At 39.4% G+C, this 23999-nt stretch overlaps 1 protein-coding gene across 3 annotated transcripts in view; it reads left to right on the top strand.

Moving 5' to 3' along the window:
* The window catches only part of L3MBTL3 (L3MBTL histone methyl-lysine binding protein 3), a 90675-nt gene that overhangs the window by 35527 nt on the left and 31149 nt on the right, over positions 1 to 23999 (top strand). For 2 of the 3 annotated variants that reach the window (XM_067466774.1, XM_067466772.1), the window contains 10 exons: positions 2491 to 2602; positions 4977 to 5160; positions 9463 to 9595; positions 10034 to 10118; positions 11272 to 11363; positions 12022 to 12126; positions 13411 to 13546; positions 15465 to 15556; positions 18324 to 18475; positions 20495 to 20571. In XM_067466774.1, the coding sequence (XP_067322875.1) occupies positions 2491 to 2602; positions 4977 to 5160; positions 9463 to 9595; positions 10034 to 10118; positions 11272 to 11363; positions 12022 to 12126; positions 13411 to 13546; positions 15465 to 15556; positions 18324 to 18475; positions 20495 to 20571 (1168 nt within the window). The remainder of the gene's footprint in view (positions 1 to 2490; positions 2603 to 4976; positions 5161 to 9462; positions 9596 to 10033; positions 10119 to 11271; positions 11364 to 12021; positions 12127 to 13410; positions 13547 to 15464; positions 15557 to 18323; positions 18476 to 20494; positions 20572 to 23999) is intronic. The other variant, XM_067466775.1, reaches the window with a different exon arrangement.

The following is a 23999-nucleotide window of genomic DNA, read 5'->3' as shown; positions in this document are numbered from 1 at the left end:
CTTTCTTGTAGGAACATCTCCGCAGCTAAGGAAGTGTGACTGAGATTGAAGGCTTATAGCTGTATTTGGGCTGTTATCTTCTCTATGCAATACCTGAGAACTACATGTTCCCCTATGTCTCACTCAATTATTGGTTCCGATGCCCTGCTTAGAGAGGTAATAAGTGTATCTGTCAGGCCTGTTTCATTTACTCTGCCCTGCCACTTTATTTTAAATAAACCATAGTTCCTGTGTTTTTGTTTACACCTGCTCCTCTCCTCCTTTCATAAAATATTTATTTATTTACTACATTTATATCCTGCCCTTCTCACCCTGAAGAGGACTCAGGGTGGCTCAAAGCAAAGGCACAATTCAGTGCCTAGAATACATATAAAAATACAATCATTGTGCAAATGGTCCCACAACTAGGTTTTAACTTTCTTCCTGAAGGTCAGGAAGGAGGGAGCTGATCTAATTTTCCTGGGGACGGAGTTCCATAGCCAAGGAGCCACCACTAAGAAGGTCCTGTCTTTCATCCTCATAAGTCGCGCTTGCGAGGGGAGTGAGATTGAGAGCAGGGCCTCCCCAGACAATCACTTCTGAGATGGTTCATAGCGAGAGATATGTTCAGACAGGTAAGCTGGGCTGGAGCCGTTTAGGGCTTTATAGGCTAAAGCCGTCACTTTGAATTGTGCTCTACTGGAAATAGGGAGTTTGGTGAGCAATGCCTACTCTTTTGATTAAGTTTGGGCTCTAGCATGCTTCCCTCTCTTTGCTCTTACTGCAGTTTGAGCCTATATAAACCCAGAAGAAAAAGTGGGGACACAGAAGTTAGTGAGATGAGAGAAAGCTGGATTTATGAAGTATTGAAGAATATAATTTGTCATTATTTTCTGATATTTTAGTTTGTGTTTGACTGGAAATAATTCACAAGCAAGCACGACTCTCTCCCCCTCTGTTACGAAGTAGAAATCTGAAGTTTACTCAGAAGTACAGTATACTCAGAAATCAAAAGGGTTATAAATACTAGGAGAGGGCCTTCTTGATGGTGGCCCCCAGGCTCAGGAACTCCCTCCCCAGAGAGATTAGAGCCCACTCTGTCTACCTTCCGGAAAGACCTGAAAACTTGGTTGTTCCATTGTACCTTTGATTAGTTGGTTCAACAATCGACTTGGCCCTTCTAGCCCTAACTTAATATCTGCTTTTGCACTTTATTATCAGCCCACCCTTGTAGTATATTGCACAAGCCCTTGCCCCAGCGTTTCAGCTCTGAACATGCCCACTGTGCTTGACTACTGGTTATTATTGTTGATGAGTTTATGTTTTTATGATGTTTTGTATGTTTTTTCTTTATGTGTTTAATTTATTGTAAAGCAATGTATTTTGGTGCCAATTTTTAATTTTGTTTATATGGGGCTTGGTACCCATGTAAACTGCCCAGAGTCCCTTCAGGGAGATGAGGGGGGATATAAGAATAAAGTTTATTATTATTATTATTATTATTATTATTATTATTAATTGCCAAAATGCATTAGGATATGTTTTTCATTGCATTATAGTTTCTGGATAGATATACAATACTTTACGAGGGTATGTCACTGCAAATGGGCTAGCTTAGAATATAAGCCTCATTGAGAAGGGAAGATAGACAAGGATCTATGCAGACAACTCAAAACAATGATGGATGGATGACTTGACTCCACATCAAGGTGTGGAAAATTTTAAAAGCACTAACTTTGCAAAAGCATTTATTTACATGTTTCCATGTATTTGTTATGCTGACTGATTATTTCCAAATGTGCTTGTTACATCCAATCTTACATAATGTCCATTGTGTATGAACATTGGAATTCTGATACAAAAGGATTTATGTGGCTTTTGCTATTTTCTCCATTTAGAATCCACACTTAATGTTCACCTTCAAACATACCGTATTTTTGCTGGAATTTCGTGGTTGTGTTTTCATAATGACCACTAGATGGTAGTGGTGTGCTACGTTATTTCCTTTGTACATTTTATTTTACCTAAATTATTGCCATTTAATTGTACCTGGTTTTTCTTTCTCTGTATTCATATACTTCCCTACACATCAGTATTGAGTAGGCATTGGAAGACCAGGCACTTTATTGAGCCTTTCAAAACATTTTCTTGGTTCCCAATGTATTTCACAGTGAAATGACCCTCAGCTGCACCCTTTCATGTATAAACAGACAGGAATGTCAACAGATGGAAAGAAACAGCTTCATGAAAGTGTATTATAGGCTTTGCTAAAAATGGTGACTGGCCAACTATTTCCGAGTTCAGAATGTATTCTGTGTATAGATATGACACATATCACAGTAAGAGAAATGTATGGAAAATGTTAGGATTTCTTGTAAAAAGCATGTGGTAAGTACTGCTGTAAGTAGGAATTAGATGCACAATGTATGTATAACATATGAAAAACTCAATTTGGGTACATTGAAGACATAATTTTTTGAAATTTTTACGTTTTCTTTTTAAAAAAATCAGTTTCGTGTGAATGAATTTGGTGCCCTGGAAGTGATCACTGATGAAACAGAGATGGAAAATGTTAAAAAGGCAACAGCTACCACAACCTGGATGGTGCCAACTGCTCAAGAAGGTCAGGGAGTTGATTTAATTATTTTTGTGCAATTATCTCATAGTTATAGCAAAGTTAACTAGTTGTGTAAGAGAGAACAGAATTTATTTAATCTCCATTAATTCTAGTCATGTGTAAGTCAATTCGGAAAGTCAGCATGGTGTAGTGATTTGTGTTGGACAGGATGCCAGAAGACCAGAATTCAAATTTCCCACGAGCGTGAATGTTGTAATTGGCCACCTTGATTAGCATTTAAGTGCCTTGTAGCTTCAAAGCCTGGCTGAATGCTGCCTGGTGTTCGCTGGCCCTGATTGAATCCCCCTGTTTTTTGAGTGTTGCTCTTTATTTACTGTCCTGATTTTAGAGGTTTTTTTTTTAAAAAAAATCCTGGGAGCTAGATTTTGTTCATTTTCATGGATTCCCCCTTTCCGTTGAAATTGTCCACATGCTTGTGGATTTCAATGGCTTCAAAGGAGTCCCCCATGCAGCAATCAGCCAGACTCTGAAGCTACAAGGCAATAAAATGCTAATCAAGGTGGTCAATTGCAACATTCATGCTCTCCTCAAGCAGAGAAGAGTTTTTTCTCCCACCCTGGACAGATATATAAATCCCACTTGTATAGTTTCCAACAGAGCTCACAACCTCTGAGGATGCTTGCCAAGGAACAGGGTGAGCTCAGGTTGTTAACCCCAGCGTCTACAGACAACGCCAGCTCAGAAATGGAGATGAGCACCACCCCCAGAGTTGGACACAACTAGACTTAATGTCAAGGGGAAACCTTTACCTTATTTTTAGCACTGTGTCTGTACAAGAAAACAAACAACAGTATAGAAAATAAGAAATATTAAACAGAATCAATGTGTAAGATAGGGAATGTGGACTCTGTGGGCATATATATATATGTCTTCAAGTCAACATATACATGAATTTCACAGGGTTTTATTAGGCAGGTAGTAGTTTCTAGAAGTAGTTCAGTTCTTTCCTCTGACAGATGGCCAGTAGCAACTGGTATTCCTTGGTGATATGCCATCCAAGGACTAACCAGACTTTACTTCCTATCCAATGTCAGATAGAATCTGGTGCCTTTAGAGCAGTGGTTCTCAACCTGTGGGTCCCCAGATGTTTTGGCCTTCAATTGCCAGAAATCCTAACAACTGGTAAACTGGCTGGGATTTCTGGGAGTTGTAGGTACCTGGGGATCCACAGGGTGAGAACCACTGTTTTAGAGTATTTAGGTTCGTGTGTATTATGAAATTTCAACAAAAAATGCCCTAGCCTTCTTGGAAGTATGAATTAAGCCTAAAGGCACTTCCACCCAGACATATAACCCAAAATATCAAGGCAGATAATCCACAATATCTGCTTTTAACAGGATTATCTGAGTCCACACTGTCATGTAATCCAGTTCAATGTAGAGTTTATACAGCTTTGTGGAAGGGGCCTAAGAGAACAGCTCTAGAGTTCGATTAAAATTCTGGTCTCTCCAGTATATGGTCATTTGGTAAACCTGAGTCATGACCACATATTAGTGTAACTATAGAAAGTACTTTAGATCTAATTGCTGTCTTGAAAACTAAATGTTAGTGTTCCAAAGTTTTCCTCTGATATTTCGGTGTTAGGTCATTTAGTTAGCCAAGCTCCAAGAAAAAAAAACCTCTATTAAAATATATCTCTGCTATAGTCCCCTGCACACTGTTTGGGAAGATCTGGCAACTTTATGGAGCATCTTTTTTGGGTAGGAGGACGCAAGAAGGTTTAAGGGGGAAATGAAATCACTAGGAATATCTCTTCGTGCTCCAGTGGAAACTCTGGTGTTGAACTTTGATCACTGGTCTGAATCCAGCCCGATACCTTTCATGCTAATCCTGTTCACAAATTGATTATTATTTTATTATTTATTTCGAACACTTTTACCCTACCCTTCTCAACCCCTAGGGGGACTCAGGGCAGCTTCAAATTGGCAACAATTTGATGCCGCATCATAAAATACAAAACAGCAATTAGAACAGTTAAAAAACATAAACCTTAAGACATAAAAATTAAAATAGTATACTTACAGTCCATTGAGCTATTACCAGTCTGGTGGCTATTTAACTAGCCATATACTATTGGGTACTCCGCTGTTATAAAAATAGTAAACCACTGTATAAAAATAATAAATGTAAGTGGTAAAAACAGCTGTAATGCTGTTGAGTGAACTGTCTCAGCTAAAGCCAATAACACTGCTTTAACTGTATCAATAGCTGCTGCAAAGCCCTTGAGCCTTTTTTCATAGCAGTAAAAATGAGCATAAGTGAGTTTAGAAAAGCTTGGAAAATATATAGCATGTACTGGCACATTTTGCTTGTTACACATGATGTACAACAATGTCTGATATTTTTCACTTATACACAGTCCCAAAGACCCACTGCTCTTTCCACTATGTAGCCTTCTCAGAGAAGACAGATGTGTCGTCAAAACTGAAGGAGGTAGATGGACTTCATTTCTATGAAAATTGTTTTAATTCTGGAACTACAGTGGAGTATGCAGCTGGGGACAAAGCTTGTAGCCCTAAGTGTACCCATCAAATTAAAAACAGGTAAGCATAGTTGCTATATATATTATATTTATGGTTTTATGTCCCAGCATTGAATGTTTGCCATATATATGATGTGCTCCGCCCTGAGTCCCCTGCAAGGTGAGAAGGGCGAAATATAAATGTTTTAAATAAATAAATAAATAAATAAATAAATATGCTGAAAATAATATGACAGCAAGTTCAATTATTAGTGCAATATAAGAGAATATTAAGGCCATAAGGAAAAAAAGAGTTCCTTTCATGGTGAAATCAGCTGAGCTTAAAATTGCAACCCATATTTTATTTTTATAGCCTATTTATCACTGTTTTAGCCTTACTCTCTAGAGAGGAAGAAAATACAATGATTTACATCACTGGACCTTTGTGATATGCATCACATAGTATTGATGTTTGCCCCCCCCCCCCCCCCCCCCCGGAAATAATGTTTCCCAGCCATTACCAGTACTTGCTTCTGGTCAACAATGTGTTCAGGAAGTGAGATTCAGGCTATGCTAGGCTCTCAGGTCCACAGCTTTGGACAAATCTACACTGACAACTTAGGATGAATTGTAGCCAGGTCGGTCAATAAAGTATAAATAACTAAACAAATAAATACCGCACAGAGCCGATCCAGGGTAATGTAGAACAAGGCCACTTTAATGAGCATTTGCTTCATGTAAACTAAAGGGATAATCCAATTTTTGGCCCAAAATTCGGATCATTGCATAACTATTTGCCTGTCTGAACAGTTGGCTCAGTTCTGTAATAGAATCAGTTGCAAATGTTCCGACTACCATCCTGTGTTTCTCAGGCTCAGGCAGCCCCTTCTGCCCTCCATGCCATGGCAATCTCTGGCCGCAAGAAGGGTCCTACCAGTCAAACATTGCAGTGATGTTAACTGGAGTGACCTGGGGTAAAAGGGGGGAGAAGAGGGGCAATTCCTTCACTCATCCCTCATCACCCCAGCACCATGGCCAACATTGCTGCAGGTAGGACATGCACTGGGGCTGTAGACCACTGTGACACACAGGGCAAAAGAGAATGGTAAGGTTTAGTGCTTTGGACAATTGGGATTCCCTCCTTCCTTCACAGCAGCTAAGGGGATGCCTTTTTGACCAATAATGGGGCTGATCCAGCATACACCACACACTGTCCCTATTGAAATAGCTGCTTTAGTTACCAGTCCATTTCTGAGTAACAGAAAGAAAAGAAACTCCTAGATTGTGGATCACTTTTCCATGCTAAGTCTTATTAGGCAGCTCCCTGTTGTCTTTCTGCCAGTAGGTTAAGGTCTGTTCATTTTACTTATTTTAATTATGGCAGAGTAGTACAATCTAATTTTCCTTTATGTTTTAAGTGTATTTCCACATGCTTTTAATTGTTTAAAACAATATATTATTATTATTATTATTATTATTATTATGTTTATTTATATCCTGCCTTCTCTCTCCATACCAAGACTCAAAGCAGCTTACAATTAGAAGTATTACAATACAACTGAAAATATACAATATACAAATATTAAAACAATATTAAACATCATTAATATTTAAATAAACAATTTAAATTAAAATGTTAAAAGCAAATGAAACCATAGTACCCCCTGACTTAAACATCTACATCTTTAAATGCCTGGCTGAATAAAAAGGTTTTAGCCTGCCATCGGAAGGACAGCAGGGAAGGGGCCATTCTGGCTTACCTGGGCAGGGAGTTCCAGAGTTGAAGGGCAGCCACCAAGAAGTACATATTTTACTACATTTTATTTTATACTAGCTTGGGGACCCGGCGCTGCCCGGGTTATTAGAGAAAGTGGGTAATGGCGGTTCTGTATGCCAAAATTGGTCTTTATTGGTCATTGGATAACGGCTGCATTGTTTTCAGGAAGTGAGTGAAGATACTGCAAGTCCCATCATCCAAAGTCCATCCTCCTTCAACCTGCAGCAGGATGTAGAGTGGGTCATGGGGGCTCTGTATGCCAAATTTGGTCTTTATTGGTCATTGGATAATGGCTGCATTGTTTTCAGGAAGTGAGTGAAGGAACTTGAAGTCCCATCATCCATGGTCCACCCTCCTCCAAACAGCAGCAGGATATAGAGTGGGTCATGGGGGCTCAGTGTGCCAAATTTGGTCTTTATCAGTCATTGGATGAGGGTCGCAGTGGTTTCAGGAAGTGAGTGAAGGTACTGCAAGTCCCATCATCCATCTCCAAATTTTTCCAAATGACACCAGGGCATAAAGTGGGTCATGAGAGGTCTATGTGCCAAGTTTGGTGTTGTTCAGTCATTGCTGAGGGTCGCAGCAGTCTTGGAAAGCGAGTAGAGGTACTTCAAGTCCCATCATCCATGGCATGCCCTACTCCAAACCATATTAGGATGTAGAGTGGGTCATGGGGGCTCTGTGTGCCAAGTTTGGTTTTGTTTGGACATTAGATGAGGGTTGCAGCAGTCTTGGGAAGGGAGTGGAGGTCCCATCATCCATGGTCTGTCCTCCTCGAAAGTGCACCAGGATGTAGAGTGGGTCATGGGGACTCTGTTTGCCAAGTTTGGTCTTGATCAGTCATTGGCGAGGGTCGCAGTGATCTCAGGAAGTGAGTGAAATGATTGCAAGTCCCATCATCCATTGCCAAATTCTTCCAAACCGCACCAGGATGTAGAGTGGGTCATGCAGGCTCTCAGTGTAAATTGTGGTCCTGATCCATCATCGTTGGCAGTTGTAATGGTCTTAGGAAGGAGTTTAGGTATTGTAAGTCCCATCGTTCATGGTGCATCCTCCTTCAAACTGCACCTGGATGTAGAGTGCGTCATGGAGACTCAGTATGCCAAGTTTGGTATTTATCGGTAATTGGATGAGGGTTGCAGTGGTCTGAAGAATTGAGCAATGGTACTGCAAGTCCCATAATCCACGGTCCATCCCCGGCCAAACCACACCAGGATGTACAGTGGGTCATGAGAGGTCTCTGTGTGAAGTTTGGTCCTGATCAGTCATTGGATGAGGTTAACAGCGGTCTCAGAATGTGAGTGGTGGTACTGCAAGTCCCATCATCCATGGTTCATCCTCCCCCAAACTGCAGTAGGATGTAGAGTGGGTGATGGGGGCTCTGTGTGCCTATTTCGGTCTGTATTGGGAGTGTTCTGACCCAGCCCCCGGCCTTTCCTTTCCTCTCTTTCTCATCTCGGAATGTTGGATTTGAGGCTGGCCAATCAGAGTCCATATGCAAATTTCCTTCTGTCATGCCCCGTTTCTGCCATGAACCCTCTTCTCCACCAGGGGCTCCTATTGAAGCTGGCCAATCAGAGACCATATGCAAATAGCACCACAGCGGCAGCCAATCAGAACGCTGCCACATATTCCTCCCGCCGCATTTCCTCTGTCCGATACAAACAAACACTCTTCTTTATTATATATACAGATTTTGTAAGCTGCTTTGGATCCCTCGATGGGAAAGAACCATGGCAGATATTAAATGAATAATCAAATATAAAATTTTAAGTGGGCCTAAGTGTGTACAGTAATATTCAAATGAGGGATTGATTGTGATTATTGCCTTTGTTTGTATGTATGTAAAGCAAACCAAATATTTCTCTTTCAAAGCAAACAGGTTTATGCTGTGTGTGCAAGCCTCATCTCAAAACATTTCAGGATATTTTCTTGGGTTGACTCTAGCATATTGCATTTAATTGTTACAGCAACTAATTATATGCATATTACTACAGAACAAATATTGAATTTACAGTAGAAACTGAGCCTGTTGATTCATATCAGTACAGGATGGTTTTGATAACAAATACAGCACAAATCTTCACCAGTGAATCCTTCTTGCATGCTCATACACCTCCTGTGTTTTGTTTTGCTTTTTGCAATTAGTTTTAAAGGGATTTTTCTTAACCTCTGATTTTTTGGTGTTTCTGTAGTTTTACACTGTGTCAAGTTATTGTTATAGTTGCATTTAAGATCATAAATATTTTTTAGCTAAGTTTTATTTTTCCTTCAGGGTCCCCCAAAGTCTTAGAACACTGCAAGAGTTGCTTTTGAAGAGAAAAAGCAAAGCAAAATTTTAAACAGGCATAATCAGGTTCTGCTAACATTTTTCTTTCTGTGTTTTCTCACAGGAATTGACAGATTTGTGGTAGAGGGTTACCCAGAGATCTACTAGTAGATCCCAATCTAGAGTCTGTCTCCCCTATTATATACGATATCACATATTGGCATTTGTAGTACTTGTAATGATTAATCTTGGCTTTTATTTAATTTTTTTCTTGAATGTCACTGCTTTTTTATTTTTGACAGTGGAATAAATTGATGACATGGTTTTTCTCTTTCTAGAGAGCAAAAGGAAGACAAAGACATATCAGAATTCAATGATGAAGACTCTTCTAAGAATGCTCAAAAAAGGAAAATCAAATTGCCTCCCAAATTGGAATGTATAGAAGACAGAAACAAAAAGGACAAGGAAACAGTTAGTATGATGAATCTAATGGTGTTACAGGTCAAATTATTTGCAGTTGCTACCTTAAAATAAAATTAAAAAACAACCGCTTACTTGCATAGACTTGTCTAAAAGTTCCAAATTTTAAAAACATATGTGTTTTGGAAATATTGAATGATTGGTCTTTGTCAAAACTGCTCATTTCAGGAACCATATCATTATTGTTATATTTACTCCGTACAGCTTTTGTGTAAGCACATGGATTATTAAGGCTGAACCCTTTAAAATAGTTCTCGTAGATGTACACCCGTAGAGATTTACTTCAAAATAAACATGCACAGAGTACCTTGGAGGTTTTACAGATTATTTGAGTCAAACCTTTAAGTAATGAACAGTTTTTAAAAGTGCAGTAAAATTGTCTTTATGAAGTTATTTAAATATTATTTACGCTTTAATTTTGCAATTTAGGAGGAGAACCCTGAAGGGAGGGTACTAAGAGTCTCCCAGAGAGCCACGCGGAAGAGGAAAAGAGACATGGCCGTTCTAAAAGAGAGTAAGTTTGTATTTGACCCTCTCCCAGTTTTCATCACTTTCTCAGAGGCTCATTACTTATCTCATGAAAGCAAATGATAGTGCTGTGTACAGCAAGGTCTTTGTAATTTGTAAAATGAAAGTCTGCAAAACATTGTTCTTCATGTACTTCCTTTTTTATCATTTGACTGAATAACTTCCTTTATGCTTTGGTTTTGTTATGCTATTCCACAGGGGAACTTTAAAGTTGACATATAAATGAGATTATGATAATTAACTCTTTTGAATGCAAGCAAGAATTTATTTTAGCACATGTTAAGGTCATACAGATAAATTTTGAAAGCATATATTTCAAAAGCAACAAGGAGACCTTGCTTTGTGTCCCTTTGGTGTGTATGCGGGGGGCGGGTGGGTAACTTCAAATCTAAGCCACATGGCAGAAAATAAGAAAAATGTATATAACAAGAAATTAAATAAAAAAGGAGATACATGAAGTAGCAGAGTTGATATACTGCATTAATAGCAAAATAGTTTCTTGAAGGAAAAACATTAGGAATTGCTGGTCAACTAACTAGTGCTCTGTTATGATCGGCAAGCCAGAGATAGTATAGTTACCTTTAATGCAGCAGCACTAAAATCAATGATAAACAAGACTAATGAAATTATTGGTGCAGCTGTTGCTGTTCTTGTTTTCAAGTCATTTAAAACCTTTTTTTCATGTCAGGAGCAACTTGAAAAACTAAAAGTCGCTTCTGGTGTGAGAGAAATGGGCCATCTGCAAGGACATTGCCCAGGGGACACCTGGATGTTTTACCATCCCGTGGGAGGCTTCTCTTATGTCCCCAAATGAGAAGCTGGGGCTAACAGACAGGAGCTAACACCCCACGCCCTGGATTCGAACCACCAACCTTTCAGTCAGCAGTCCTGCCGGCACAAGGGTTTAACCCATTGGGCCATTGAGAGTTCCTATTTTTTACCTATGTGAACCTTTCACACACTTTTCTTGGCATTACTTGTTCAGAAGAGGCTAGCCATTGCCTTCTTCTCTGGCTGTGTGTGTGACTTGTTCAAAGTCACCCAGCCAGTTTCTTTGTATACTAAAATATTTTGCTTAAATAACATGCAAAGCTGTGATGTTTCCTGATTTATTTAAGTCATTTAATTTATAATTCCAGCGTTAATGTCAAAGGCTAAGAAAGCATGGAGTTGGCCTTCATATTTGGAAGAAGAGAAGGCAATAGCAGCACCGCTTAAGATTTTTAAGGAGGTACAATATTTTTTGAAATCCTAACAGACTGCTTCTTACAGGAAACTTAAATCATGTATTGTGGCACTTAATCATTGAATCATATATATTGTTTTATTGCCAACCCGGTCCATTGTACTAAGCATAGCAGTGGTAAAGAATGTTGAAGTCCAGCAACATCTGGAGAGCCTCATGAGTTCTGCTGACCTCTAAATAGAAGGTGTGGTTAAAAATGAACTTAATACTTATCTTCCTTATGGAACTTGACAGCTGTTCCCATATGAGGCAGAATCCATTGGACTGCATTTTTTTAACCCAGACATGGATAAACTTAGACCCTCCAGGTGTTTTGGACTTCAACTTTCACAATGTTGTAAAGGGAGAAGTTTTGTCAGCATTCATTCATTGTAAATTTTCCAGGGACTAGTAAGATCTTGCAGAAAACTAGAGACCTGTTTGCAATCTGTTCCTCGAAAAGATATGTCATCCCACCATATTTTTAAATGTTACATAATTCCAATACGTATTCCCCACCTTTTAGTTCTCCAGATGTGTATACTTATGGCTGGCTTTAAATACATAAGTAAAGACTCTATTCAAGCTTTGCAATTCATATTGGAATATCCACCCATCTTTCTGTGTTCATGTTGAAATGACAAAACTGGTATTTTCCTTCTAGTATCAATCCCTCCCTTACAACAAAAATGGATTCAAAGTGGGAATGAAGCTGGAAGGGGTGGATCCGGAGCACCAGTCAATGTATTGTGTCCTTACAGTGGCTGAGGTAAGTACCGAACATTAGTCTTAAATAGAGGTAAATTCTAATTTGTATTGAACTCAGAAAGAGAAGGAGGTGCAATTTCAACATGCCTAGGCCCAGATGAAAGACCCTCCATTCCAACTGCCACAGCTGTGGTCTCAAAGGGAAAAAAGAAGAAGCAGTATGTGCCTTCGTCCCTTCCACGCTGCTATTTCCTTTCCTTTTTGTATTGTGGCTTAATTCAATTCGTAATCTGAGAGCAGAGAACAGTTTTGTTGTCCTTTTATTTGTAAAATGCCATGTACAGTGATTGAGCTATATAAATAAATAGATAATGATGATGATTATGATGATGATAGTGATGATAGTTAAGGAAAGTTCCCTATCAAGCAATTGAGAGTGTGATTGAGGGAAGATAAATGCCTTGCAAGAAAGAACAAAGCCTTGCAAGACAAGAACAGAGACTTAGCTACACCAATTTGCTGTTTCTAATAGTGGCCAAAGAGATACCCTTAAAAGGCTCACAAGAAGCACATGAGGCCAAAAGCTCTCCTGTTGGCTACCTGTTTGCATTCAGAGGTGACCTCCCTCCAATTCTGTTAAGATGGGTAGCATTGTTTTCTTTTAATTTGATTAATATCCTTTTTTAAGGACATTTAAATTGGTGGCCATTACCACATTTATGATAGTATATTTGATAATTTCAACTGTGTCTTCTGTAATTAGCTTTTACCCTTTTCTCACTGTCATTCAGCATCACTTAATGGCTCTTCTGTTGTGAAAAAGAAAGACAGATCCATATTGGGACAATTATACCTGAAAGAAATACTGTAAAGTCTAAAACGGGGGATCCGTATGCCCCAGTATCTGGAGAACCACATCTCCAGATTATTGGCGTGTTACTTCTGGTCATTTCATGGCCTGTTCAGGAAAAAAAAATGGCTGTTTCAGGTTCTCCCGTCCCCCAACATATCATTCAGTAAAGAGTTCTTTTAAATTGTATGTCCATATTTAGCTGAAAAATATTTATGGGGTGACTGGTGGACACATCTGAATACGTACTACACCATGGCCTTGCTGTTTTCTCTTACCTAAACAGCATGCCTTTCATTGATTCCCTTTTCTCAATAATGAAAGAAGTTGTCACTGTGTGATAAACTGTAGTAGTATATCTAGAATTTCTTAGTTCTGATCCCATCTATAACACAGATTAAAATTTTGTGTTTATACGTAAGTCTGCTTCTTAGTCTACGTTGACTCATGTCTATGCTTCACTTTGCTGTGCTTTGCTTCCCTCTTTGTTATTAGACACTTGGTTACAGAATTAGACTTCACTTTGATGAATACCCAGATTGTTATGATTTTTGGCTGAATGCTGACTCTTCTGACATTCACCCAGTGGGATGGTGTGAGAAAACAGGGCACAAGCTTCATCCACCAAAAGGTAATATGTTCTGTTTTAAAAAAATCATGGTAGCATGAGTACATTTGAAAATGGTTATCCATGCCTTGATTACATCTAGACCATCCACAAAGAGCATGTTAAAAATATAGCAGGTAAACTGCTGAATAGTTCAAACCATGGGAACACTGTTATTCCAGTATTGCAAGGTCTGCATTCATCTACAATCAATATTTTATTTTAATGGTATTTTATTTGTACCCTGTCTTTTTCCTGGGATAGAAGCATTTCATGCTGATATCGTTTTATCTTTTAAAGCCCTAAATGGATTTGGGCCTAGCCATCTAAGGGGTTATGAACCTGTCATGCTGTTAATACCAGCTAGAAATCCCTTTTGAAGACATCATTACTCACAGCGAACTATGAGAGGACTTTTTTCTCATGTAACTCCAAAACAGTGGAACTCGCTTCCTTTGGAGGTTCAGTCTATCACTACTTCTCCCTACTTTTAGGAAACAGAGCACAACACTTATTTTTGAGTTATCTCTTAAAATTTTTTTAATGTTGTTAATTATTGTTATTCCTAGTTTTAATAATGGCTTAGTGCTTATTGCTGATTGTATGAGTTTTCTGTTTTTAAAAATGTGTTCTCGGGGTTTTTTTGGGGTTTTTTTTTTACAGGAGACAGTATTATTGTTATTGTTTTACACTATAGAAACACATGTTCTCAACTCAGTTGGAGTAATTATCCCCTTTTGTTATTGACCTCTGTGGAACAGCCCGCCTTGTCCAAGGGCGCATTTACATTGTAGAATTAATGCAGTTTTAAGCCACTTTAATTACCATGGCTCGATGCAATGGAATCACGGGAACTGTAGTTTTGCAAGTTTTTATAGCTTTCACTCTCTCATTAAACTACAAATCTCAGGATTCCATAGCATTGAGCCATGGCTGTTAAAATGGTGTCAAACTTTGTTAATTGTACAATGTAGAAGCAACCCAAGAGGGCTCATGGGCCTGAGGAGGAATGACTTCATCTGTCTTGGCCACCTTTCACCTTGGACATGTTTTGCTGTGTTTCTTTCATCAAACTCTGCTTTGGTGTTAATCAACCATGTATTCATACAGCCTCTCTTCCTATTTATTTTCTTTATATTAGTCAGTTCTTCTTTCATGAGAACCATTTTTGCAGTTACAAACAGGGATTCCACCACTGGAATGAAGCATTTCCTTATTTACATCATGCGCTACTGGTGGTTGTAGTGTTCAAAGAGATACCTGTGTGCTTTATAGCATACAGCTTCAGCACATTTGTGGAAGTGAATTGATATCCCCAAAAACTCATAATGGTGCTACTTGGTTCCAGCCTCTTCTGATTTCTTTATGATGATTATAATGACATAATAAAATAATTAAATGGCCTCTTTGTATTAGGACTACAAACCAAACTTGATAAGTTGTTTGAAGGATTTTGGCCTATTTTTTCTTCCCAAACACTGCGTCTTGTTGGTTGCACTGTATGTTGTGTTTATATTGTATATGTGTTGATAAGGCAATAGGCTGATCAATAAAATACCTTTGTTTTGTTGGTTGCAAGAGTTAAATACAATTCATAAGTGTATGTTGTCTGCAGATATTCTGTGTCTACTAGAAAATGGATACTTGTAAGCTTTTGAAGAGAAGCAGATGGTTTAGTTTTAGTATCTGTACCTCTGGACCGCTTTAGGAGAAGCTGTTAGTTAATTACTGTTCTTGCATTCTAAATTAGAATACTGCTGACAATTAAGTTTCCAAAAACAGGAAGTTTTTTTTAGGAAGTTTTTCCAGCTTATACTGGCAATGGATGATTTGGCAGATAGTGAAAATGAGTTTTAACAGAGGTGGCTGCAGTTGACATAACTTCATCTCAGAATTAATGAATATTTTATCTTCTTTCTTTTTCTTTCACGGGCTTCTTCAGGATATAAAGAAGATGAATTTAATTGGCCTGCATACCTGAAGAAATGCAAGGCTCAAGCTGCTCCTAAATCCTTATTTGAAAACCAAAACACAGTAAGTTTTCTTTCGCTGTACTTGGCTACTTTATTGTCAGTAGCTTTCTTATAATTTGCTGTTGTCCTTGATCTTAGTTAAAATAAATCTCAACTTCTTGTTGTGTGCCTCTAAGTTGTTTCTGATTTACAGCAACTCTGTAACAAGGTTTTCTTGGCAAAATTTGTTTAGAAAAGAGTTTGCCACTGCCTACTTCTTAGCCTGGAATGTCCAAAGTCATAGGTCAAGGTTTTCCCTTGACATTACGTCCAGTCGTATCCGCCTCTAGGGGGTGGTGCTCATCGCCATTTCTAAGCCAAAGAGCTGGTGTTGTCTGTAGACACCTCCAAGGTCATGTGGCCAGCATGACTGCATGGAGCGTCATTACCTTTCCGCTGATCTACAAATGTGAGTATTGATATACTCACACGTGCATGTTTTGGAACAGCTAGGTTGGCAGAAGCTGGGCCTAATAGCAGGAGCTCATCCCGCTCCCCAGATTTGAACTGCCAACTTTTCAATCAACAAATTCAGCAGTTCAGTGGTTTAATCTGCTGCGCCACCAGGAGTTCCTGTACATAGTCATAGAACAGCCTTTTTGTGGCCAAGTGGAGATTCAAACTCTTGTCTCCAGTCATAATCCAGAGCTTAAACCACCATACCATGCTCCTCAGAGCTAAAACATGGGAAATAATTCCCTAAATGAGGAATGGTGGCACATCTACTGAGTATTGCTGTTTATTATAGTGCAGTTATATCACATAGAATATTAGAATTACGCCTGCTGCTACTGCTTCTTCTCCTTGTTAATAAACATAAGCTCTGAGCCTACCCTAGCTAATCTCAGAAAGGGGGACTATTGAGACTATTGGCATACTATTTTCACTGTAGAATTAATACACTTTGACACCACTTTATCTGCCAATTGTCGGGTGGTACACCAATAGAATATTTATTCTGCCCTAACGATCCACCTTTAGGCACTACACATATCTGCAGGTTGTGGAATAGGGCATATTTATAGTGAGATGGAGTCACAATAGACCATTCCCGCTCCACCTCACCTGTTTCATGGCTTTGTCATTGTCTCTTCTCTTCAAATTTCCCACTGCCCTGTTTGACTCTGATGGCTGCTCCCTGAATCTATTCACCACCTCTTTCCTATGAAAAACAAACTCTAATAATAATAATAATAGTAATAATAATAATAATAATAATAATAATAATAATAATAATGCACTTTATTTATATTCCACTCTATTTCCCCGAGGGGACTCAGATTACATTATACACATGCATAGGCAAATATTCAATGCCTTTTATACAGTGAATAACAATGACAGACAAATGCAAGGCTTCTCCCTTTTCATCTCCAGCGTCTGGAGACGGTGCTCAACTCCAGCCATGAGGAGGTGCTCTTGTTACTTTTCCATGCTGAGGAGTCTGTTGTCCGTAGACATCTCCTGATCGTGTTGCCAGCATGGCTGCATGGGATGCCTTTTACCTTCCCACCAAGGTGGTACCTATTGATCTACTCACATTTTGCATGTTTTTGAACTGCTAGGTTGACAGAAGCTAGGGCTAACAGTGGGAGCTCACCCTGACCTGCAGCTTTGAACTGCCAGCCTTCTGGTCAGTAAGTTTTCTGCAGAATGATGGACAGTTTCTGTTGAGCCAGGACTACGGTTTTATAAAGAACAGGGTCCTGCAGGTGAAACAGGTCCAAGGTAGCAGTAACTAAGGATGTAGTTTGCCATGGCTCAACGTTATAGAATCAAGTGAGTTGTAGTTTTATGAACTTTTCCACCTTCTCTACCAAAGAGTGCTGGTGCCTCACCAAACTACCAATCCCAGGATTATATAGCATTGAGTCATGGCAGTACAAAGTAGTGTCAATCTACATTGTAGATCAAGCATGGACAAGCTTTTGCCCTCCAGGTGTTTTGGACTTCAACTCCTAGAAATCCCAGTGAGCATACTGGCTGTTAGGAGTTGTAGGAGTTGAAGTCCAAAACACCTGTAGGGCTGATGTTTGCCCATGCTTGGGGTATATGCACCCAAAGAGCAACCTCTTCCTGTAGTATCCAGATGGTTTCTGTGGTCCTGTCTATTTTCTTAGTACTATACAGCTAGGCAGAACATCTCATTTTTATGGCATACTATACTAGGCAAGGTATATTTTTATGGCTTACTAAACTAGTTAGGAGTTTACTAAACTGACCCCAGTGACATGGCAGGATAAAACGGTTAGCAGCTGAACATGCTGACCAGAAGGTCGGTGGTTTGAATCTGGGGAGCGGAGTGAGCTCCTGCTGTTAGCCCCAGCTTCTGCCAACCTAGCAGTCTGAAAACATAATAAATGTGAGTAGATCAATAGGTACCGCTCCAGTGGGAGGGTAATGGCACTCCATGCAGTCATGCCGGCCATATGACTTTGGAGGTGTCTTTGGCTTAGAAATGGAGATGAGCACACACACACACATACACCCAGAGTTGGACATGAGTGGTCTTAATGTCAAGGAGAAACCTTTACCTTTTAAACTAGTCAGGACATTTCTTTCATCTTTGTTTAGTGATGAACATAATTGTAGTATTTCCAAAATGTTGTGGAACTTGTTTTTTTAATACCATGAACACTGGTAAGCAACCTGATGTTATAAATAGCAGAATTTATGATATTTAATTTATTCTAAATCTGCATTTTAAAGATGATGTCTGATGTCACATTACTCCATGCAGTTAAATAAAATGATCTCACAATTACTTTTTAAAACCTTTATTTGATTAGACGGTGATTCCATCAGGATTCCGGGTGGGAATGAAGCTGGAAGCCGTAGACAGAAAAAACCCTGCGTTCATATGTGTTGCTACGGTAACTGACATCGTGGACAGCCGTTTCCTGGTTCATTTTGACAATTGGGATGAAAGCTATGACTATTGGTATGGCTTTTGAAAATAACTTCTTTGTCTGCATGCTGTGCCTAAATTGGGCAACAGAACTAGGCTGACATTTCAAGCCTAGACGTTGGTGTTCAAGGGTGAGGGAAGACTTTTCTTAAGGGGCGAGTGGTTGCTAGGGGAGCTATGAGTGCCATATATATACAGTATATAGCTGTGTATAAGTTGGACTTACGAATAAATTGAGGGCAGGTTTGCATGACTGGGAAAGAAAATACAGCAAGGAAGCCGGTGTTGGATCAAGTCACACTTTCTCATCCAAAGACGAAGGCAATAAAATCTTGGCAATAAAATCCTGTGATGGAGTTACCTTCAGGTCACCATAATTCAGAAATGAATAAGAAGGCACGTAACAAGTTAATTTAAGTAGTTTGGTATTTAACCACTCTCCTAATCATTATGTCAGCACAAATTCCATGCACAGGATTTCCTCCCAGGAGCCCTACATAGCATTTCTAGGCTGATTATGGAGGCAATGAAGCACCTTCCTCTGAAGCCAGCAGGGAAGTGCAAGATTGGCTAAAAGGAAAACTAGAAACCCCATTTTCTCCATCTCCCGTTCACTTCATGCTTAGTTTGGAAATGTGTGTTATATGCTTGGTTTTTACTCATAAGAGATACATGTCCAATGAGTAAATATAAATCACATAAAATACTGTATAACAAGCTGCAGTGTTAACTTGGGGGAAGGAGTGGGTTGTCATTTTACAGTAATTTAGCATAAGGTATGTGTTGATTGTGAGTTTTACATCTGAACACTAGATGGGGCTATAAGATGATTTGTGCATTGACTGGTTTTACTGAGCAAAAATAAATGAAAGTGGCAACAGAGCAATGGAGAAGATACACAGATTGAAATTATTATTATTATTTTTGCCATTGTATGATTGTTGCCTATTATTTTTAAATTTAACTTTTAGGGTACTGCTATTTAAGTAATTATTCCCAGTTTTAAGCATTCTGTAGGAAAATGTGTTGGCTCTTGGTATTGTTGCTAATTCTGAGAAGAAAAAAGTTAAGAACTAGATATTATATTATCGTCTTCAAACTACAGTTCATTAAGCATTCCTAGTAACATTATTGGGACTTTTATTGGGGTCGTGTGGGGTATTTTAATATTTTAGCATGCATATTTTATTACTGTACTTTTAAAATAATTATTCCCTGCCTCTCCATAGAGTTATTTTCACTTTCCTGAAAATATCTTCAACAAAACAATAACAACAAATAGCAATGTAATCTCTACCCAAGCTTGTAAATATCTATTCAGATGCCTGTACTGAGTAAACATAATTTTAATACAGCCAAAGCAAGAATAAGGATTAGAATGTTTAAGGTCTGTCCTATATTTAGTCAAATGAATTCACTTCGAGAAGGCATTACATACTGTAGCTTGTTTCCTTTTAGCAGGCAACCCAGCTGTTCATGTATGTCCCATTGACCATAGGATGCTTTAGATGAAATACAAGTTACAATTAAGATTGATCCAGGTTTAAAACTAAGGTAAACGTACACTGTAGAATTAATTCACATAGTTTGACACAACTTTAACTGCCATGACTCAGTGAAGAGGATCATGGAAGTTGTAGTTTTACGGAGCCTCTTTGTGTCTCAATCACAGAGATAACTGCAGGATACAAATAAATTAATAATAGTAATAGGCTTTTTAGCATTCTCTGCAGAAAGTGCTAGTGCTTCACAAAACTACAAATCCCATCTTCAATAGCACTGAACCATGGCAGTTGGTGTTATCATACTGTATTTATTGTACAGTGTAGATGACCCTTTATCAGTATTTTTCCTGTTGCTAAAACTCTACTGTTGGAAAGGTAAACATTCACCATCCACCCTTCAATAGTTAAAAGTTCTTCCCTTTTAGTTAAACATGGAGGTGCACTTTATAGGCATCAACCTTAAGAATGTATTTTTGGAGTTATGGCCATAGTAGTGCCTAGGACATTTTGAAAACCCAATAATCTTTACAAAATATTTTATTTGCAGGTGTGAAGCAGCTAGTCCCCATATTCATCCAGTTGGATGGTGCAAGGAACACAGGAAGACACTTATAACCCCTCCAGGTACACTTTTTTGTATTAAAATAATTATAAGGTACTAGAAATTTTAAAATGCAGTCTCATCAGTATGGTCATTAAACCAAGCTCTGGGTCTTTTCTGAGCCAGCTGGGCTGTGTGACTGAATGCTTTAAAACCCTGGATGAAGGTCAATTCCGGTAAGACAGGTGCATTCGTGATTCTTGGGTTGGGGCTTGGGCAATTTTATAGCCTGAGTAGGATTGCACTCCTGTTTCCTCAATTTGGGTGAATTATTACATCTATCTTTGTCACGGGATACCCAAGTCAGCCATAGCACAGAATCCTTTACGTAGGTTTCAGTTGGTTCACCAGCTGTAGCCTTCCCTGGACAGGGATAGCCACTGTGGCCACACACACCCTCCCCCCCCCCCCAAACACTGGTAACTTCCTATCTAGATTTCTGTATTGTACTCTATGTACCCTTGTAGATTATTTTAAATCTGCAGCTTGTGCAAAATGCAGAAACTGACTAGATTACTAGATTGCTGACGAGATTATTATTTGACCAGCACTGAATACTGGTTTTAAAGGAACTTCACTGGCTGACATTTGTCTTCCAGTTTGAATTCAAACAGTGATGATATTCAGGCCCCTTCTGCACTGTCATACAATCCATATTATCAAAACAAATAATCCACATTATCTGCTTTGAACTGGATTATAATCCCGTTTAAAGCAGAAAATCTGGATTTTGTATGGCAGTGTAGAAGGGGCCTCAGTGTCCTAAATGGCTTGGGACCTTGATATTTGAAGGAAAGCCTCTCCCTATATGTACCCATCTTACATTTACCTGTTCGTCAGAGCAACAGGAGCAACACATTGTGGGAAGACGTGGAAGAGGACCTTTTTTGCTATGGCACCCCATTCACATTCAAAGTCCAAATGCTTACCAGATTTGATTTATTTCGCATGCCAAATTATAACAGGACTTCATTTGCTTTTCAAATTGTACATGTACACATGGTTTAACCTTATAAACTCTTCTAATGTATTGTGTTTAAATTAATGTAATGTTTTAAACCAGAAAGTATTGTAAATTACTTACATTTTACTTCTAGACCACCATGAGATTCAGTGATAAAGGAGTGTTTTGATAAATAACTGTAAAAATTAAGAAACTATAATGAGATTTCTTATTGGCACCATAATGAGATGCCAAAGAGCATGTTTCATGTCTTAATTTAAGAATGAGGTTGTGATGGTTGAAGGGAGCAAATAATATCTTATGCCAGCTAGCAAATAAGATTTTATGAAAGCATTATCAAGGAATTTAGGATTGCTCAATAGGTGGCATTTAATTTTAGCTATGTGCTGCATGTAGATGAATGAGATCACATGAAGAAAGATAAGTGAATAAATGGTAAAGATTATCATGGAAAAAAATCATCATGGAAAGGAGCAATAACCAGGAAATGGAAAGCAATAATATGTGGAAATCATGAGTAATACTTCGTGGGATGAAACTGGGGCATGCAAATATGCTCATAGGACAACCTTTAATGTGCCATAAATATTTAACCTGTCAGTGAATTAATTGTAGTTCTTGGTAGCAAACTCAATAAAATAGCCCACACAAAGCAATGGTTTAATTCTCTGCCATAGTATGAGTCACCCAAAAGAGACTTGAAGGCTGTTATATTTTAACAGAAGGGATTTATAAACAGGAAAGGTTCAGATTGGCTTCCTAACATTGATAGTGTTTTATCTCCATGATACAAAGCAATGGTGTCTCTGTACAATATGGAAAATTATGTTCAGAGTGATTTTAGCAAGGCCTCTTCTATACTGCCATACAATTCAGATTATAAACACAGATAATCCACATGATCTGCTATTTATTTATCGTGTCATCAGCAACCATTGTATTACAATTCTAACAGAGCAAAACAAACACAGAGATTAAAAAGAAAAAAAAGAAAGAAACAAAAAAACCACACAGATTTTGTAAATTTGGTATTTGGTTAAATGTCCTTTGACCAGTATCTGGCCACTTGGAGTGCCTCTGGGGTTGCCGCAAGAAGGTCCTCCATCGTGCATGTGGCAGGGCTCAGGTTGCATTGCAGCAGGTGGTCAGTGGTTTGTTCTTCTCCGCACTCGCATGCCGAGGATTCCACCCTGTAGCCCCATTTCTTAAGATTGGCTCTGCATCTCGTGGTGCCAGAGCGCAATCTGTTCAGCGCCTTCCAAGTCGCCCAGTCTTCTGAGTGCCCAGGGGGGAGTCTCTCATCTGGTATCACCCATGAATTGAGGTGCTGGGTTTGGGCCTGCCACTTTTGGACTCTCGCTTGCTGGGGTGTTCCAGCGAGTGTCTCTGTAGATCTAAGAAAACTATGTCTTGATTTAAGTCGTTGACGTGCTGGCTGATACCCAAACGGGATGAGCTGGAGATGTCTCTGCCTTGGTCCTTTCACTATTGGCTGCTACTTCCCGGCGGATGTCAGATGGTGCAATACCGGCTAAGCAGTGTAATTTCTCCAGTGGTGTGGGGCGCAGACATCCCGTGATAATGCGGCATGTCTCATTAAGAGCCACATCCACTGTTTTAGTGTGATGAGATGTGTTCCACACTGGGCATGCATACTCAGCAGCAGAGTAGCATAACGCAAGGGCAGATGTCTTCACTGTGTCTGGTTGTGATCCCCAGGTTGTGCCAGTCAGCTTTCGTATGATGTTGTTTCTAGCGCCCACTTTTTGTTTGATGTTCAGGCAGTGCTTCTTGTAGGTCAGAGCGCGGTCCAAAGTGACTCCCAGGTATTTGGGTGCGCTGCAATGCTCCAGTGGGATTCCTTCCCAGGTAATCCTCAGGGCTCGGGATGCTTGTCTGTTCTTAAGGTGAAAGGCGCATGTCTGTGTTTTAGATGGATTAGGGATCAGCTGGTTTTCCCTGTAATAGGCAGTAAGAGCACCTAGAGCTTCGGAGAGCTTCTGTTCTACCATCTCAAAGCTCCCTGCTTGAGTGGTAGTGGCACGATCATCAGCATAGATGAAACTCTCTGTCCCTTCTGGCAGTGGCTGGTCATTTGTGTAGATGTTGAACATGGATGGAGCGAGCACGCTCCCCTGAGGCAGGCCGTTCTTCTGTTTCCGCCATCTGCTTCTCTGGCCCTGGAACTCAACAAAGAAGCTCCTGTTTTGTAGCAGGTTTCCTATGAGGCGGGTGAGGTGGTAGTCCTTTGTGATATTATACATTTTTCTCAGGAGGAGGCGGTGGTTCACAGTATCATAGGCTGCTGACAAGTCTATGAAGACAGCTCCTGTGATCTGCTGCCTTTCAAAGCCATCTTCTATGTGCTGGGTCAGGTTCAGCACTTGCGATGTGCAGCTTTTGCCTTTTCTGAAGCCAGCTTGCTGTGGGATCAGACAGGGGTCTATATTTTCCATAATTCTATGCAAAATAAGTCTCTCCAGAACT

This window comes from Anolis sagrei, chromosome 1 (assembly GCF_037176765.1).
Source record: "Anolis sagrei isolate rAnoSag1 chromosome 1, rAnoSag1.mat, whole genome shotgun sequence".
Lineage (NCBI taxonomy): Eukaryota > Metazoa > Chordata > Lepidosauria > Squamata > Dactyloidae > Anolis > Anolis sagrei.
This window is presented reverse-complemented; position numbering and strand designations above follow the sequence as displayed.